Source organism: Amphibalanus amphitrite, unplaced genomic scaffold (assembly GCF_019059575.1).
Source record: "Amphibalanus amphitrite isolate SeventyFive unplaced genomic scaffold, NRLGWU_Aamphi_draft 000561F_arrow, whole genome shotgun sequence".
Taxonomy (NCBI): Eukaryota; Metazoa; Arthropoda; class Thecostraca; order Balanomorpha; family Balanidae; genus Amphibalanus; species Amphibalanus amphitrite.
The window spans coordinates 268,935-286,909 of record NW_024882055.1 but is presented as its reverse complement, the minus strand read 5'-3'; the positions used below and the strand labels follow the sequence as shown (position 1 = coordinate 286,909).

Sequence of the window (17,975 nt, the reverse complement as noted above, 5' to 3'; positions counted from 1 at the left end):
GAGAGATGTCCAAATTGGGGAATTTCCATCTGAAGTGGCACGCTCTGGCATGCAGTTTTATCCCATTCTGCGCGATGAGAGTTCCTGCAAATGTGTTGGACTTTCTGGGGAAAACATGGGGTCATATGAAACCAAACTGTCTTCTTCCACTGTCGTCGACACACGAGGCACCGGGGATGTTTGCGGTCGACTCGGCGGTCGCAAAGCCGGGAGATTTCATAAAATTCCTGTGATGTCGCGTGCTGCACAGGAGCGTTGTGCGATACTCGATGGCGTCTGTGTCCCTCCGCTGTTCTTTTTTCATCAATGATGCAAATCCCACTGGCACATGGCTGCCGGAGCTGATCGGCGCATAGTGTCTGGCGCGGGTTGATACCGAAATCGAAAGGCGTTTGATCGTTGTCAGTGGACAGTTCTACCAATGGCTAGTTGTCCAGAGATCTAGAACACCCGAAACACTACGCACAGGGGTGTGGCATCGGCACGTAGGCAGCTATCGGCAATCTACATGCTAATGTCGGGACGGCTTGGCCGCTGACTGGCGCGGCTTGCCAATGAATCTTTGTCATCTTATTTCCCATCGATGCTCGTATCCCCTCTTATCTTCCGAGCGGTACTGACTGCACTAATCCACGGATCACATCGCGTCGTGACCTAGTAGATGCTATAGGTGATTTCACACGACTCCGTCAGTCGTCAGAACCGAACTGGAACTAGTAGCCGGGTGGTGTAATGACGGCATTACATCTGCAACTGGCATCGTGCTGCAGGAGGGAGATATCGACAAAGAACGGAGATGATTGACGTCAGAACGTCAACGGCAAACCAGGAGAAGGGTTTTAAGGAGAGTGGTCTGGATTTTGAACTTTTCAATTGTCGCAATACCATGATGTCGTCCATTGTCGTCCATTGAACGATAGATGCCCCTGTTTCGCATGATTCGGTCGCTCATCGGAAGCGAACTCAACTAGCAGTTGGCGATATTTGTATAACTGAATGACTGCTCGTGATACGGAGGGCGGGTCGTGCTCGTTGCTCACAGCAGTTAATCCGGACATTTCATGCAAACCAATCGTTGTGCTATTATAAAAATTTAAAGGCGGTTGCACTGCACCGTTTGAGCTGAGTGGCGTGAGCGCACTCAGGTCAGCCAGCGTGAACCACCGCTCTGTTCAAGACATTGGCGCGATTGGGATAATCACTGAAGGTGGCTGCTAGTAGGGATTTACTTTGGTCTTGAAGTCTTCTCAGTTTCAGCAAGACAGTTCTAGGGTGTTGTCTCCGTCTGATTCATGTTTGTCTCCCAGCCTTTGCTTACTATGAAGTAACATCCACCGCTAGTGACGTGACCGCTGCCGCCTGTCTCGGAACGGACGGGCAGATTTAACCACCACCGGGCGGGGTGCGAGCCCGTCTCGGACCATGATTTGCCGTGTCGGTGAGGGCGTCAGGGCTGTCGGTGGGCCGAGCCGCCCCACCCTCAGAGATGAATGACGATGGATCCTCGACGACCGACGAGTAATGTCCGACCATCGATCCCCATCCGTCTGGACTGGCCCCTCGTCGGCAGCTATTGGCAATCTCCATTTTAATGTCGGGCGGCGTGGCCGGTAACCGGCGCCGCTCGCCAATCCCGGCCGATCATATCCGATCACCAGGCGATCACCGCCGATCACTGTGATCGGTGCTGATATCAGGATATCGCTCGTAATCACAGATGGCTGACGGCTATCCTCATCACTCGTCTGTTGTTGACTGCAATCATCGTTGATCGTCAAAGATCGCGGCTTGCTTCAAACACCGGGAAACGGGTCAATTTTGTGCCATTATTAGCAGCACAGTTGGCCTATTTTGGTACCTTTTTGTGATTCGGAATGCTCGGTGTCAAGCACTACCAATTACAACATCAACCAATTACCGATGGTCTAGGATGACCACGGTTAGCATTAACCGTCACGGCGGCAAACGGCTTTTATTTACACTGATAAAGTTTTACCTTCCCGTCATCTTTGCAAGCCGCTTAGATTATTGAAGATACTTGAATGTACAACAGGTTAGATAACCGTCTTCGGGATCCACGTGACCGATTAATTACAATAGAGTCTTATGTTCTTAATATTCCATGCGTTGGTGGCCAATTAACTGAATGTCAGATCGGTATGTCGGAATGCCGCTATTGATATTCAGGCCCGATGCATTGTCACATTTTCGCGGCATTCTTGGGTAGATCTTTGGACGCTGCAGCTGACGGCAGTCCGGTTTGTATGTGTCTAATCCACTGTTTGCAATATCCGGCTGCGCTATCCGACGGTGTCATCTACTATACTATTTGTGAAATGAAACTCTGTCTGTCCGTCTGTTTGCACCGTGCAGGGGGGTGCTTTGACGCCGTGCACAGGTCAAACGGTGCGGTCGATTGGGCTGAAATTTTCGCACGGTGTTGATGACGTCACGGGCACGTGCAGTGGCGTGTTTCGAGACTCAGGGGGTGGATGGCTTGCACGTGGCACGCGCTGGAAAAAGGTGCATTTTCTCCAAATTTTGCTCGGCTCTCAAGCTTGCTTCAAGGCATCGGCAGCCGGGTTCATTCGCCTTTGACAATAAAATGCATGACGATCGGCGGCGGGTGCCTCTCATTTGCAGATTGGCCAAGTTATTTATTTTGCTAAACAGAGGCGAATGAAGGTGTTGATTTTCGGAAAAGAAAGACAGTTTTCAATGCGCTTAACCGAATGCACCGCGTTTGCCGTAGTGAGCCACATTTGTCCACATGCGCTATTTTTGCCGCAAATCGCACAACTTTGTCAAATATGGTCCGATAAAGGTGCAATGCGGTGGAAGGATGCATGGCAAAATAGCAGGTACAAATGCGCCACGTTTGTCGCAACGCGCCACATTCGTCACAAGGCGCTATTTCCACCAAATATGATTAAGAATAATGGAATTACACGAGCAGGAGCACGGTAAGGAACTCTTTTTTTAGTTCATCAGTTTAAATGATAATCTGTGACCTCACATGACCCAGTGGTAGTGGTGGTAGTGAAGTGGTAGTAGTATTGGTAGGAGTAGCGTTAGGGGTAGTGGTAGTATTAAGGGTAGTGGTAGGGGTAGTGTTAGGGGTAGTAGTAGGGGTAGTCGTAGGGGTAGTGGTAGGGGTAGTAGTAGGGGTAGTAGTAGGGTAGTGGTAGGGGTAGTGGTAGTGGTAGGGGTAGTAGTAGTGGTAGGGGTAGAAGTAGGGGTAGTGGTAGTAGTAGGGGTAGTGGTAGGGGTAGTGCCGGTAGTGGTAGGGGTAGTGGTAGGAGTAGTGGTAGGGGTATTGGTAGGGGTAGGGGTAGTGGTAGGGGTATTGGTAGGGGTAGGGGTAGTGGTAGGGGTAGTGGTAGGGGTAGTGGTAGGGGTAGTGGTAGGGGTAGTGGTAGGAGTAGTGGTATTGGTAGAATTAGTAGAAGTGTGGTACAGGCCGATCCAATGTGACGTGGTGACCTATACGACCTGGCCTGACCGAAGGTGACCTGGCCTGACCCAGTGTGATCAGGGTGACCGACTTGACCTGACTTGATCCCGTATGACCCAAATTTTATCCAACTAAGCCATCAGAAAGTTCCTTTATATATCTGCTTCCAGACGGCTCATCGGTATGAATCAAACACCATTCGAAAGCAAACTGGCTGCTGCGTATTTTAAAGCTACGCCGCGAAGCAAGTGGCGCAGCCGCTTGTCTATATTACTATTTGAGGAGGGTGCGTCTGTCCGTTACCGAGGTCCCGACTTGGTAGTGCTTTGCGTGGACTACAGGCCAGACCGTTGCACCTAGCCCGGTGAAATTTGCACAACTCATAGATCAAGGATGCGCGACGTGCCTTTGAGGGGTCTCAGCTCGATCGGATTGATAGGGAGCGCGTGGCGCGTGCTCAAAAAGTGCAAATTCGCGTCATAGACTTTACATGTATAAATCGGTGTGTGAAATCGGGCGAAAACGGCTAATTTTGGCCGACACGGGTCCAGTTCCCGTGCAATATCTTGGTGACCAGGGGTCCGACCGGCACGGGGAAAACAGCATCGTGTACAGAATTGAACGGGCTATTGAATGGTGTGCAATGCAGAGGATAGCACGCGCCACGTGCACCGGAGAGGGCACTTTTATTTGAAAAATTGCGGTTTTTGAGGGATTTTGGAATTAATTTTATTTTTAGGTGACCGTTAAAAGGAGCGAGTTGAATCAACGCCTATTTGCAAGAGAAAGGTACCGCCTCTCATATAAAAATTGTGAAAAGCTGATTGATCCAAATCAAGGTGGTGCAAATCACAGGAGAAAATGGTGTTTGTCAATTTTGTGCCACTTTATTAATCACACGGGGTTTGCTGCATAACCTGATATCTTTGGCAATTGAATATGGTACCATTGGATAGAGCATTCAATTCTGTCCAACATTCACTCTTCATTTTTGCATAATTAGCAACAGTATCCTTAAAAAATATAAATGTTCCAAACCATTACATTGTCATTTTTAGCGAAATTCATCGATGGCCCTCAAAAGACTTCACGCCAGTTTTCGAATCATTCTAAAGTAGAACGCATGATAATACGACACGGGCACCTCGATGCGATGTATCTTTTTGTTTTCTTACAAAATGCTTGGCCGTCAAAAAGCAACCGAACGAAATGGATACCAACCAAATCGACACAGACCAACCCAATACCCACGGGTCAAAAATAACCCTTCTTCGCGTTGCGGAGCACGCGGGTAACCCTAGTTATTTCTAAAGATTTACGACACAGTCTAATGTCTGCCAATATCGCTAATAATGCAAGTATTACACATCATTTTATGGGAATATGACATGCATTATTTATGAACATGACTCTAAAATTATCAGTTTAATGGTAACTGATAAGTGTGTCAAGTTTTGATTGTTGGAAATTTTAAATTACGTTTAACATGGCTGTCGTATTTTGGATATTTGTGTTATTGTTTTTTTTTTGGCATGCAATATGTTATCACTCACCACCTTTATCGGCATGATGATGGTGATAGCGACAATGCTACAAGTCTCCCTGCATTCAGTCATTGCAATGACGACCGAGTCGCCTCCGTTGTCGCTCGCTGGAGCGCTCGCTGGTGACACTTCCAACTAACCGCCGTCCATTGTTGGGCGTTTTTGCGCGAGCCGGGCCGCTTATGACGGGCGTCTCGTGCCGGGCTGGCTGGGCCGCGTACGGTGTCGCGCGTGGTCATCGGTCCCCGTACCGCTCGTGAAGAGGCGCCGTGCTTCATAGGGTCCTCCGGTGGGCTCAGGATAAGTGAGATGTCGGACGTGACGTGGGGAGGTGTGTTGGAGCAGAGCTGAGCTCCGGATAACACACAGCTCGTGATTTCTTCCGTCTCAAGGCCGCGCAAGGCTGGGAGCAGCGGCTGTTTGTCACAAAGAAACAGACGGCGTGGCTGAGCTGACGGTCTTTCTATTTAAGCTGGTTTGAGCAGGTGTACTTTACTCTGGGCGCCTCTGTTTCCACATTAGCTGCGTCTCAGAACCACAGACTCTCGAGAACGATCCCTAGACGCATTTCATATGCCACAACTAACTACCGGCGTATGATGCGGACTGCTGAATCGTTTTGTATACTCCCTACGATGATATCGTACAGCGAGTTCACGAACAATACATTCCGCTCTTTGTTTGCTCGTATAATAACTCGGTTCCAATAGTCGTGACGAGCGGATCAGCAGTGCGGCGCGGTGTTACCGGCCCGATAATGGCCATTGCCGGCTGCCGACCCGACAGCGAATGATGCGTATCCATTCATTGGTATTGTTCGAGGGCCGGTCGGCTGTCTTGCCGGGTTGTCAGGCCATTTTTATTACCGACCACCGGCGCCGCTTCTCCGCGCGTGCCGTGCCGGGCCCTCTGAGCTCACTGCGCGTGCCTTTAGAGTGTATCTGTGGCCGAGAGTGCCGCCTGAGTGTATCTTTGGCCGAGAGTGCCGCCTGAGTGTATCTTTGGTTAGGACTGTCGATACGATGCACCTGTGGAGCGGGGAGTGTCGGTAGGGTGCCTGGCGAAGGGTGCCACTGGGGTGTCACTGTGTAGCGAGGAGTGCCGGTCGGGTCTCTCTGTGTCGGACAGTGAAGTCGCCTGTCACTGTACCGCCGGCCGGGTCCCTGTGTGGCCCGGCACCCCGCTGCGGCCGCCGTTCTGTGGCCGTGTTTGCCGCCGCCGCTGGACAGTGGCCGCTCGGCACAGGGGGCCGTCTCACAGCGCGCGCCGCCCGCGCGCCGACCGCTTGTGATGGTAATGCGCGGCCGCGCTGCCGGCGACCTCCGGCCGGCTGCGTGGGCCACCTCTGACTCATCGCGCCGCTCTGCAGCCTTACATGGCCAACTCACCGTTCAGCAACGCCTTTTTTGGGCGGCGGCGGCGCGCGCGCCGGCGGCTGAAACCTGTTGGCCTTGCGGCCGGCCGGCCGGCGGCGGAGGCCGGTGCACCGCGCCCGGCCGACGGCCCCTGCACACCTGGCGCCGTCGGCACCGACCGCCGGCCGTCGGCGGCCCCGCGCGCCGTCGGCCCGCCGCCCGTCGGATCCGACGCGGCGTAACGCGTCGGTCGGTACCCGTCTCGTGCCGGTAGTGGTCGGGGGCGCGGAGCTAGCGCGCTTGGGCCGCCGTCGGCTGCTGTGGATCGGTCAGAAAGCTCGTCAGATGGTCATCGGCCGGCTCTGTTGTGTAATGTGTATGCCGGCGGTGATTCGCGCCGCCGCCGCCGCCGCCGCGTCATCAGTCGCCAGCCGGCAGTGGCGCGGCTGCTGATGACGCAGTCATCCCGACAGCTGCGGGGGCCCGAGCGCCGCCGGAGGTCAGGCCGGAGCGGTACAGACCTCTCGGACATCCTGGGCGCCCCGACCGCCTCCGGAGGTCAAACCAGGACCTCTCGGCCCTCTCGGCTCCGCCGGGCGCTAACCGCTGGGTATATCTGGCCCGTGGGAGGCCGGTGACGGGTCGTCAGGCTCGGCGGGGGCGGCCGGCCGTCCCTCCCCCGCTGCCGCCTCCCGTATAAATCATCGCAGCGGACGCGTGTAACGAATGGCCTCATTAGTGCGGCCGCCACAGCCGCCGCCGACATTATGTTTGCTGACGCGCTGTCGCCGCCCGATGAAGCCGTGATTGGGCTTTGTCTGCGGACCGTGCCCTGCATACGGCCCGGCCCGGCGGCGGCCACTCGGGGCCGCCCCGCTGCGCCGCCCGCCGGCCGCCGGGGTGCCGTGCCGCGCCGGCCGGCCGGCCGAGGTGATACCGATCGGCGCTGTGCAGGCTCACCATTAGCCGGCCATTGTCTCCGGCCCGGCCGTCACGCGGCTGGCGGCACATCGCTGCGACGGGCCGGTGTCGTCCCGGCCCGCGACCGGTGTCCGAAATCCGGCCCGTGTCGGCCCGCAGTCGCGAGCCAGTCGCGACCGGTGTCGCCCCGCAGTCGCGAGCCAGTCTCGACCGGTGTGTCCCCTTCAGTCGCGAGCCAGTCCCGGCCGGTGTGTCCCCCAGTCCCGACCGGTGCCGCCCCGCAGTCGCGAGCCAGTCCCGACCGGTGCCGCCCCGCAGTCGCGAGCCAGTCCCGACCGGTGTGTCCCCTCAGTCCCGAGTAGTGTCACCCCCTCCCTCTCAGTTCGACCTGACCTGTGTTAACCCCTAAAGTTCGACCAGTGTCACCTCCGGTACCGACCAGTCATCCTCCAGCGCACAAAATGACCTCAGCGCCCAGCAGTCGGTGGGCGCCTCAAAGCCCCAATAAACAAACAGATTTCACCTTCTCCAGTCCCGACCGGTGTCACCTCTCGGGACAGGTGTCCTAAAGAATTCTGTCTCAGTGTCCCGGCTCCAGTGGACGTCCTTCCCTCTACTGTCGATCGAACGGACCCTGTCCGTCACATGATGCATCGGCTGACCATACCGTCGACATACGGCCGTGTGCGATGCTCTCCGAGTCGTGACAGTGGAGTTGTTGGGACCGGTCGGGGCCGGGCTCCCAGCGGTCGGTCTGCTCCGCTGACCCAGCTACCACCACTGACTCATTGGTAAAACACCTGGGTGAGAGCTGAGAGGTACCCATTGTGGCCTACCCCGCCCTGGGGAATTTTAGGGTTTGTAGCACAACTACCCCACGATGAGAGTGTTGCTAAGTGCGCATAATGACGACGCGCCCTGGCCCCAACACGTAGGGTGCTGTCGCTAAGAGTCTGAAGGTCCTCGCTCGAAATCCGAACTCCTCCACTGTAGCGGCGGTGGTGCTTGTTAAACTCCCGTCCGTTCAGGGCGGTGCTGCCCTGTTCCTCTAGGAGGACGGACCCTGCCGCCGTCAGCCGGAGAACAGCGGGGGTCCGGCACGCTCCGTCTCTACAGCTCTCTGCCGCCGCGTGAGCTGCGTGCCGAGCTGCCCAGCAGCAGCGGCGGGCTGTCCGTGAGCCGGCGACGAGCCGCGATGGATCGCCACGTCACGGCCTCTGCGGGCCCACATCCGTCAGTGTCCGTCGGAGCGGACGGCCGACTCCGGGCGCGGTGTCCTGGGAGATGTCGGACTGCGGGCGCGGTGTCGGAGCGGGCTTTGACTGAAGGTGCGGTGTTGTAGGAGGTCTAGCATCGCTCTGACGCCGGGACGGATGACTCAAATGTCTTCCCTGACAGTCGGGCTCGCTGGCTATCACATGGCTGTATCGATTCGCGATGCATGCATCTCCGCCACCAAGCATGGCTCTCAAAGTCGGTAATTTTTGACGGACCCTTATGATATGCTTTCTGAAGAGCAGTGCATGTGTGCTGGCGCATTGTGATCAATTTGGATTGACGCAGTGGTTTTCTTGTGACCATTTTCCCCTGACCGGTTCTTTTCGGGTCTCCTGGTCATCTCAATACCCACAGTCTAGGTTGCGGACTGGGTGTACCCTAGCTGGATTGGTGTGCATCTCTGTAGCCGAAGCCAGTCCTTGTGGGCGTCTGACGGCCACCCTGTGTCGTGGATTACCCTTCCCCCCTGCGTGCGGCGCGCGGGCCGACCTTGGCCCCGATGTGCGCGCCCACCGCCCTCCTCAGAATGACCGGGTCAACTTCACGATGCAGCCGACACAAGCGGTGAAAGTGTGTCGTGAAGCAATCTTACGACGGTGGACGCACACCGGTACGACACAGCCGCCTCTCTCGCGCTCCCGATCAGAAATCCACCCCCAGTGCAGGCGGTCGGGTGTACCCGCCCGCTCGGGGGAGAAACTGGTCCGCTCGCCGCTGCCGCAGCGTGTCGTCTGCCGGGCGCACGTCGGCTATGGTGATCAGCGATTCTGCGAGCGGCTCGGCTGGACAGCCGCTCTCGAGGCGGAGTGATGTCCGGCTCTGCATGGTCACGTGGGTGTCTGCAGATTCATGCGCGGATTTAATGCGGCCGCTGAACCCGGCTGCGCAGTTTGAGTGCGGGCGAACTCACCGAGAGTGCCCCAGTTGCATGGTGAAAGGGTTGGTGCGGACAAAGTGCGACCAAATCTAGATCAGCTGTTATACACAGGCATAGATGAAGAGACAGGTGTGGTTTGCAAATGACTCACGGTGCTCTGTGTGTCCTGATGGGCGCTATCTGAAGAAGTCACTGACGTTTGATTGTCATCGGCCTGTCCTGGTGACGCATTTTTCTGTCCTGATAGTGCAGGGGTCAGTGACGTTTATCACGTTGTTCGTCGCGAGTGCGACATTCCACTATCGTTACGGAAGCCGGCAGTCCCACCGATTCAGGTACCGTAGTGGTGGTGGTCTGCTCAGCTGCAGGTTACTCCTAACTGTGGACAGACTTAATATTGTGATTTTTATCCGACCTTAGTCTTGTCAATGAGATAGCCAGTGAATTGCTAATTCTCAAGTTTTTTTTTGAAGACTTGGACATGAATAAGCCCTACGTCTGCCTCCTTTACCTTTCAGTTGACTTTCAAGAATACAAAAAAACTTGTTTGTAAAATAGCTGCGCTAACATCATGGCGTCCCGTTTGTGATAGCCACAAAAAAAATTACGTTGTGCTCTTTGACATTATCTTTCGGAAATCCCCAAAACTTTCTCCAGCGCCATCGCCGATTAACTGATTTTTATCATTTGAATTATCTGCAACTCAGCCCTAATGTCATATGCAAAACAGACAATGCCACAAAGCTAAGTAGTGGTATCCTGAACCGTCTGCAGAAATCGCGACAGCAGCCTTAGCATGACTTAACTTTTGCGGTGATGAAATATCAAATTTGACGTAAATAAATTTATTACCTTTACCAGGATGTTTCTGATTGATAGAAATAGATTTGGTACATATCGACGAATATCTCAACTTTGAGTGTAGTTTTTCTCGGCAGACCTTGGTTGAGACTTTAATTATCGTTTCGAAGCAAATCTTGTGCATTTTTTGATAGTCTGACTGACTATTTAAAATCTCAGCGATTTGAGTTGCTCAGCCCGTCATGTGGGTGCATCACACACTCGCAAACAAGTCCGCCTGCATCTACTATTCGTGGTCTCGACTCATGCCATGATCAATATTGATCCAACACATCACGTGCAATACCCCTTATTTTATCCACCTTTCTCCCTTCCACCTTCCTCGCCGCCGCCGTCGCCGCCGTCGGCCGCTGCGGTCCGCCGACGGGTATGGGTCCGTCGGTGCCGTCGGGCCGGGCCAGCGCCGAATTTGGGCGTCGGCCGGCGCGCCGCCATACGAGAGATCAGGTTGCCTTTGCCGGCTGGTCGCAAATAGCTCGGCCGGCCGCGGCGGCTCGCCAGCCGCCGGCCGGCCGGCCGCTTTCGGTTAATTTTAGTCGGCCTGTGAGGGCGCCCTACGGAGCCGGTGCAGGTCGCTGTGCCGCCGAGTTGGCACCGGACCGGTGTGGGTGCTGCGCCGCCGGAGACGACCGCCGCCGAGAGACCGGTGGTTTCCGGGTTCGTCTCGACGGGATGATGGGACACGCGCTGGGCACGCGGCGGGCGTGTGGTGGGGGCCGGGAGCACGTGGTGGCGGGTGGGAATAGTTTGAGCCCACACCTGACCGAGAGCCGAGAGGGAGGGAGTCTGACAATGTCAGAGGTCAACTATCCCGTTGGGACATTCCATTCCGGGTAGTCACGGTGTTAATTTGGCTCGGCGCTATGATTAGCTCGGAGGTGGGCCGTCGTTGGGTAACCCAGAAGCTTCATCTCTGAGCAGCGGAGACCGGGCTAGCCTCCGGCCGGGGCGGGGCGGTGCAGTGTGCACTGCACTGTTGCTGCTACGGACGCGATGGTTGTCTGTTGGTGCATGGATGGAGCATGGGGTGTGATGGTTACGTCAGAGCATGATAGGACGCTGGACGTATGGGGCATGTGAGGGGTAAATATTGGTGTTGAATATGTCATTATTATCTGCTCGTGTCTTTTTTACATTGGACTAGTGATCAGACTAGTGATTAGATTTTTTTTTTTTCGTGGAGCTCTAAACTTTTTGTTGTTTTATTTGATACAGTTCGAATGGACTGATCCCTGGGGCATTCCACGTCAAATCGAACAAAAATCGGCTGTTTTGCACCTTACCATCAGCGATTTCATTATAAATTTGCGAGCGAGTTCCTGTATGGCCCCGGACATTACATTGATGTTTTTTGCACATTCTGACCACAGGTCTTCTAAATATAGGGCATCAAATTTTTACAAAATGTTGCATCTTTATATTTTTGAACGACCATAACTTTGGTTGTACTTGTTTGATTTGAATGAAATGAACCTTACTGTTAAGGTAATTTCTTAAGCATTTGTTTAGAATTGCACCTACTTAAATATATGACCTTGAAATTTGCTTAACTCTGTTCTTAAGCACAAATATTGAAATAGCAAAAAACACGTCACCTTCGATTTGGCTCATTTTCATATATTTTATTGCCTACCATATTCTTAACAACCTGTGAAAAAATTAGAGTGGGCCATTCATAAGTTTTGAAGAAAATTGCACATATGCAAACGTATGTTAGCACGCGCAGTGGAGGGGGAAGAGCGAATTTCGCCCACCCCTCCTGTTTTTCGCCAATATCTCATAAGATTAATGCGAAATTAATTATGGCTACCTGTCAAGAATTGAATTCGACATCTCATCGTGCAAGCAATAAGAAAATCGGTTCACAACTGTTCTAGTAATAGCGGTGTAAAGTGAACATCCTGTCGCCGCAGCCACGCGGCGACTGGGCAGCCGGCGCCGACCGCTACGCGCCGCCTGAATTGTAGACTGTGCCGGGACGGAACGGAACGGTTCCGTCTTTACATCGCGCTCCCTACCGCTGATTACGTTCGATTCGCGTCAAATTTTGTGAGAAGACTAAGAAATGTACAGGCAATCTTATGGTGAAAGAATTTTGAAAATCGATTGGTAAACAATTGAAATATGAACGTGTAAACACAAAATTGTGATTGCTGCGTTTCCCACATCGGCCGAGCCCACCTCAGCCGGCGACATGTTACTCTTAGCAGGCCTCTAACTGCCATATCTATTATTGGATTAACTAGAAATTCCCCATACGTACTAAAAAATGTATGTTCTTTCGTATAGTGAAGATCAAAAGACGTTAAGATATCGTTGCGTGATAATGTTTTCGTTGAATTTACTTCATAATGCATTTCCACACGGCTCAAAATTCACCGCAAAATACCGTTTGCCTGAGACACTTTTACTATGGAACGTGAATGCTTGACTACGATGACTATGCATTTCCATTCTCGCAGAGTTTGGGATATCACTAATCAGCAATCATTCATTTCAGAAAGTGTACACAAGCAAGCATGTCTTGACTCTGTCTTTCAAGGTCACGCGCGGTTGCGTGATGTTGATGCATGAAAACGGCGCTTGCCGCGAAAGTTATGAATGGCCCACTCCAATTTTTTCACAGATGGTTAGGAACATTGTGACGGACATAATATGTGAAAATTACCCAAATCGAAGGTGACGTGTTTTTTGCTATTTAAATTTTTCTGTTTTAATTCAAGGTCAAATGCATTTCAAGGTCACTTCAATTTAATTTTACGATTAAAAATCAAAGCCTTATCAATTGCCTATAAGACCCTGTTAATATCATTTTGATACCAGAAAAGGAACCAGAGTTATAGCCATTTAAAAAATTAATGTGTGGCATTTTTCGCTATATTCGATGACCTATATCTCAGCGATACGTTATCAAAATTCGAAAATATTATACGTAACTCAGTTTTGAACCATGCCCAGTCTGCCTACAAATTTTCAGAAAAATCGAAGGGGATGACGGATTTCGGTGTTTGATTTGACGTGGAATGCCCCCCCTTCCAAATTATGACTTGATTAGCATCCGGTGATAGTTATCAATATTTTCACTTAGAATCTGCCTTGTGAATACCAAAATAATACCCCACCATTTGTTATTAGAAACATTCAGCATTGCAACTTAATGTATACGGTAGGCATTATCTATTTTTTATAACTCAATCCTAAGTACTCACTACCTAGTACCTAGTGCCCTTCCCTCCCTCCCATAGTCATCAGATCTGCATATCATTCTTACCTCCCCCACCCCGCGAGACTAACCCCTCCCCGTGTGTCCTCTCTCAGGAGGAATACGAGGAGGACGGCGTCGAGGAGGTGGAGGATGACGAACAGGAGCAGAAGCCCAGTAACGGCTTCTACGGCCACGCGCCGCAGCTGTCGGAGCCGTCGGGAGCCGTGTCGGTGGCGACGGTGATGCCGGCCGCCGTCAGCCTCACGCCGGTCAGGGCAGTCGGTGAGTGGCATGGAGAATACGGGACGGCGGTACGGATATACGGGCCGTCAGCCTCACACCGGTCAAGTGAGTCGGTGAGTGCGGTGGAGATACGGGACGGCGGGTACGGGTATACGGGCCGTCAGTCTTGATGGCCCGTCGGTGTGTCTTGAATCAGTGAGTGCGGTGGAGATACGGGACGGGGGGAAGGTTATGTATACGGGACGATCAGTGAGTCGGTAAGAGTCGTTTGGAGTTGGTGGTGGAAAGAGTGCGATCGGTGATTGATCAACTTGGCACTTTCTTGTCTTTTATTCAGTAGCCTTATGCTAATTTCGAGTGGGAAACTAGACAGAGAAGACTGTGTAGGAGTAGTCAAGCTCACCCAAAACCTTCAACACTCCACAAAACCTCGCTATCTGGACAAAGAACTAACGCTGGCGACCGATGGCCCGCCTGGGTGGCCGGGTGAGCGGCCCAACGACAGCCAATCACGATTGGTGGCCAGCCTATGCCCCTACATGGAATATAAAACAGCGACGGATCGGTTAGCCTCCCGCTGATGTATAAACAAATCAGCTGCTCGACTTCCACCGCCGGCGTCGTTATGTTACCGGTCTCACCGGGTGCGGTGTGAGATGGCACCGTCTCGCCGCGGCCAATCTCCATATACGGCTCGTATTGTCCATATTTCTCCTGTGTTGGATAAGCGCGAACACCGGGGAGGACAGTTTGCGATATTTATCGGCCCATCGGCGCGGCCCCGACCAGCCCATCTGCACCTCAGTCAATCGGGCGGGCCCCGGGCGCGTCTCCCATGACTCATTGACCGCGCCGGGCCGTAACTCGTCTGTGACGGCTCTGTAGCCACCACCAGCCGGCGTGTGCCGCTGTATGACTCGGTACTGATACGGCGCTGCCGTGCCGACCCCCTGCCGTTCGGCGGTGTACGTACAGGTGGCGGCGGCAGCGGGCCGTTCGTCAGGCGGTGTCAGAGACACCAGCCACCGCCGTCATCACCGCTACTGCCGAGAGGAGACACGGCACACGGACCCTGAGATCAGGCAGCTTGGTCTGTACAGTCACAGCGCTGCCGTACTCCCTGTGCTACGCAGCTGGGCGGGTATATCATGTGTCTCAGGTGTCTCTGGTGTCCTTCCGGCTGTTTGCGACTGTCTGCTGTCTGCGCGGTTGTCACCGGCTGAGTACCTTCTCATTGTCGCCGTTCCGCCGTCCCGCTGTCTCGCCGTTCGCTGTCTCTATGCTCGTTGCAGTGAAGGACGACCGGCACAGCGCGGTAAATCCGACTCCGACGGGGACATGACGGACCGGGGACCCCGTGTGGGACGGAGGGACTCGGCGTTGGAGACGATGGACATCCACGAGGGGGGGGGGATGATGTATCCATTCCACACTCTACAGTCCACATCACGGTAGTGGACGGATATTTCACACCGTTGTGGATAAAGCACCCACAGCCCAGACCTTAGTGGATGAATCATCCACGTATTACCGCTTCGAGGTGGAGAAAAGAGGCGTGGTTTCTAATCGATGGAGAGGGAGAGAAAAAGAGGTGGCGATTTGACACCATGTGTCACGAATACGACTGAAGTGACTAATGGTTCGTAGCAGGAGCCTTCGTAGGCGCCCAGGTGTGAGGGGTGTGGCTGAGTCATCTGTTTGATTTCCGTCGTCATGGCCACAAAACCCTTCATCGAACTCAGTTCTCCGCCCTTTTATTGCAGGAGACGGCTGCCAGCAGCCAAGCATTGGACAGTGAGCATGGCACAGCACATTGTAAAATACACAGGACACGCATTTGTCACCCAGACGTTAGACTTGTAACAGACTGAAGCTTGCAGTTTATTATGCAGGGCCCCGTGCTATCACCATTGCGATACACCGGGTACTTCCCTGGCTTTGGCTCTATAGAATGACGCAGGCTGCGAGCGACGGCCCGCTAACAGTCCGATTACAATGCTTGCTGAGCAGTGAACTCGCATGACAGGATGAATAACGCGACAGAGGAAAGTGCCTTTTGGATGAGCTGTCGCGACTGACACATGGGTGAAACATTCGCCACCGGCTCGATGTCACAGCCGCTCTACTGTTGTGTAACGCGGCCGGGCACGCGTCACTCCGCGGCTGAGGCGGCGTTCTGAGAGCGGCTGGGGTTCCCTGGGGTGGCTCGGCTTCATAAAGCGTGTCGAGTGGTTAGTGCGCTGGTTTTCCATGGGCCGCTGGATTCGCGCGGTAAAGAACTGAATGGTCGAATCTTGCGAACACGGGTGTTGATTTATTTGACATTCGTACGAATTTTTTTTAATCTATCCTGTATGTTAGGCTAATCCAGGGATGCACCCTTTGTGTTCACCAAACGCACTCCACCCTTTCTTACGAATTGCCCCGCCACCCACGGCCGCTGTACGCCCGGCGGTGTCCTGTACCGTGCACAGTAACGCGCTCTGTGGCCGGGCGGCCCCGGGTGATCACAGACCTCCCCGATCCACCCGGAGATGTGGTCAACCGCCCCACCCGCCCTGTCAGTCCCCCAGTCACCGGTAACCAGACTGACGTGTCCCGATCGCTCGCCAATCGCCCACCATCTCACACGAACGCCCGGCCGCTGCGCCATTCAGGCGGTGGCCGATTTAAAAATGCTGCCCGCCGGCGCCGCTGTTTTTATTTTGTTCTTTGTGGGGTGTTTTTCGGAAGGCGTGTAGGTACACAGCCTGTAGGCGTATCGGTCGTATGTAGACTGGTCTACGGCGGCTTGGTTTGACGCAACCGCTAAGGAAAACCCGATCGCCTCGCGTGAGGCGCGCTGAATACTCTTCACGTGCTGCTCGCTTCAAGGTTTTCTGCAAAATAACTGTACCATGTTCGATTATGTAAGATAGTGTCCATGCTCAGACCGTCATTGCGTGCATTCACAAGGATTTGGTCATTGCTTGATGGGTGCCTTTCGGTACAATAGCAGGCATATTTGGTGATTGGCCGGCACAAGGACGCGTCATCTAGGCGCTCTGTGTTTATCGGTTCACCAAACCGCCGGATTATAGGTTCGCACTGGCGTCCGGTATCCGGCATACGGCGCGGTAGTTTCGCCTTCACCGTGCGAAAGTCTGCTTCTGTTGACAGTTGATGAGAGACCAACAAAACACGTCTTCCAAAATAAAGTGCTGATTGCTGATTTCCTAGGCTGGCGGCACTGGCTGCATTTGATCGGCAATCTCGGGTCTCTCTCAATGCCCACACGTGCATTATGCGCGCTACGGGTGGACGGGAAGTCGGGAGGGACATAAATTGGGACATAACCTCCGCTGAAGGAAGGATGTTGATTCTCAGCCATGGTGAGCTTCCATCAGCGAGAAATGTGGGCTGCGAGAGCTACCAGTCTGCGTGATTATCTGAACCAATCGCGGTGCTAAGAGGGAAGGGAGCGGCAGATAGAACAGAGACAGGTCACAGACAAGGGAGATACGAGGGGTGGTATAGGAGAAAGGGACAGAAACAGGGAACTAATGCGGGAGATGACACATGGACTTGGGGCAGAAGAGCGGCACATATTTGTGATAGGATGTTGACCAGATTCAGATAAGGCTGGAAAGTGAGTGCGTCTAGGATGGAGTCAAGCGATGCTCACAATGACATGGTAACGTGCATGGCAGCAAAGATATTTATTTTGCAACAGCCCAGTGACAAGACAAGGGCGGGAGAGGGAAAACACAGCTTAGTTAGAAATGGGCGAAGAAGGAAAAATGACCGTAGAACTTCGATCACGGTTCAGTGACATAACAGAGGCCAGAGATGGGACGTTGTCAGTACTCAGTGATACAGGATAGTGGGAGGGCCGGTGACAGACCGGGACGACGGGGACAGATCGGAACGGCCGAGGACAGGTCACTGACAGCGTCGGGAGATGGATCGCACCGCAGCCGACCCACACTGCCCCCGGGCAGCGGCGCCAATCTGTGCGTGTCCGTGCGCCACTGATTGTGTTCGATACGACGCGCCGTCAAACTGCCGTATATGGCTCTCCCGGCGCCAGCCCCCTGTGGTACATCTCCATACCGGGCGGGGACGGACGGCGGGGGGCGGCACTGGGGAGAGGACGGCTGAGCGGGGGTAGCCTGGGTCAGGGCAGCTGGCTGGACGGACCGGGGTGAAGGTGTGTAGCCGTGTAGCGGTCCGGTGCATTGTCAACCCGTCATCATGC

The 17,975-nt window shown here is 53.8% G+C and overlaps 1 protein-coding gene across 4 annotated transcripts in view; it reads left to right on the top strand.

The window, feature by feature from the left end:
- LOC122393897 (serum response factor-like) overlaps window positions 1-17,975 on the top strand; it is a 48,581-nt gene that overhangs the window by 27,310 nt on the left and 3,296 nt on the right. For all 4 annotated transcript variants that reach the window (XR_006258773.1, XR_006258772.1, XM_043390337.1 and 1 more), the window contains exon 3: window positions 13,609-13,777. Coding sequence is in view for 2 of the 4 variants with exons in the window: in XM_043390337.1 (XP_043246272.1) it covers window positions 13,609-13,777 (169 nt within the window). In the remaining 2 variants the exon portion in view is untranslated. The remainder of the gene's footprint in view (window positions 1-13,608; window positions 13,778-17,975) is intronic.